This window comes from Chlorella variabilis (genome assembly GCF_000147415.1).
Source record: "Chlorella variabilis unplaced genomic scaffold CHLNCscaffold_94, whole genome shotgun sequence".
NCBI lineage: Eukaryota > Viridiplantae > Chlorophyta > Trebouxiophyceae > Chlorellales > Chlorellaceae > Chlorella > Chlorella variabilis.
In genome coordinates, this window is record NW_005435002.1 from 6,822 (window position 1) to 8,334 (window position 1,513).

General features: G+C 66.4%; 1 protein-coding gene across 1 annotated transcript; it reads left to right on the forward strand.

Annotated features, from left to right (window-relative positions):
• Nucleotides 1-346: 346 nt before the first annotated feature.
• On the forward strand, nt 347-1,457 carry CHLNCDRAFT_145644 (hypothetical protein; the record flags this gene model as incomplete). Its single annotated transcript, XM_005842674.1, has 3 exons — nt 347-805; nt 912-1,283; nt 1,408-1,457. Coding segments are annotated over 3 exons (881 nt in total), but the record flags the coding sequence as incomplete, so codon positions are not given.
• Between the last annotated feature and the right edge of the window lie 56 nt (nt 1,458-1,513).

Here is a 1,513-nt window from a genome sequence, read left to right on the forward strand (position 1 = left end):
GTCCATGTTCCACCTCGCCGATCAGCTCAGCAAGCAGGTCTACCAGCACACCCCGTGCAGCAACAATCAATCGCCAGCAATGAGTGCGCTGTTGGTTGGCTGGGATGTTTTGGTAGGCTCAGCACGTCCTGGCTTCAGCTCGTTTTGACCGACCAGCCGTGTAGGAAAGCTGGTGGAGCAGCGTCTTGCCGGTCCCGCCACGACTGACGGCAGCACGCGCAGCAGCAGCCAGGTCGGCAGCAGCAGAAGGGAGGCAGGCAGGTACTTTGTTGAAGACCTCAGCAGGCAACCGTGTCCAGCAGGGCGGTGACACGATCAGTTTCATAGGGGCTGGCAGGGCAGGACAATGCCGGACGACCTGGCGGCAGCTTTTGCGGCATTGTGGCGTCACTCGGCGCTGCCCCCGCTGATGCAGGCCGGGGTGATGGAGTCAGCGGGGGTGCTTCGGCACTATGTGCTATTGCATGACGCAGCCAGCCAGGGGCCCGAGGTGTTAGTGGCGGCGCAAGAGAAGCTGCACCAGCTGGGCAGCACCCTGGGCACCAGTTGCCAGGTTCTCAGCATCAACAGTGGCAGCGGCGGCGGCTCACCGGTGGGCCCCCGGCTCTGGGCCGACATGCTGCACGGCTGCCTGCCGGATGGTGGCGGCGGTGAGCCCGCAGAGCGCCCCCCGGTGCCGCCTGGCGGTCTGGGTGCCTGGCTGAGCGAGGCCGATATGTCTGGCCTGGCTGGCTTTGTACACGAGCTGGCGGTGCGCTCCATCCTGCCGCACATGGAGATGCGGCTGCGGGCACTCAATGTGCAGGTGCGGCGGTGGGCATCGCAGCGACAGTTTGCCTGTCTCGGCCTGTTGCGCCCTCAGCGCTGCCCCGCACACTCGCTTGTCCTGCCCCTACTGTGCCGACCCATAGGTAACTGCCAACCGCAAAGGTCTGAAGAACCAGCTGAAGAGCTTGCTCTGGCGCAAGGGCGCTTTGGACAGTGCGTCCACCCCTGGCACACCCTCCGCCAGTGGCGGCGCTGCCGGCGCTGCCGGCGTCTCGTACGCCGGCGGCTCGGTGGAGAGCCACATGCGCCAGCTGAGCGACCTGGCGCTTATGCTGGGCGACTACGATACTGCCTCCAGTACGCTTCGCCTGCTGGCCAGCGACACCAAGGCTGACCGCGCGTACAAGGCATACGCAGGGGTGCAGGAGGCGCTGGGTGCGGCGGCGGTGCTGGCGGGGGCGCCGCCCTCTGATGCCATGGCCTCCTACAAAGAAGCGCTGCACCGCTACGCGCAGGTTGGTGGGGAGCCAAGGGTGCTGCGCATGGCAGTCAGGCACTGCAGTCACCTTGCACATGGCCAGGCCGCTCATGCTGCCACTCTGGTGCCGCCCTGCCTGCCTGCCCCGCCCCGCCCTGCAGCTGAGCCAAGCCAATCCGCGCAACCGGGAGGGTGCGCGGTATGCCACGCGGTCTGTGCTTCTGTTGGCAGCATACTTGCAGGCATTAGGCCAGTGGGGATCCTCAG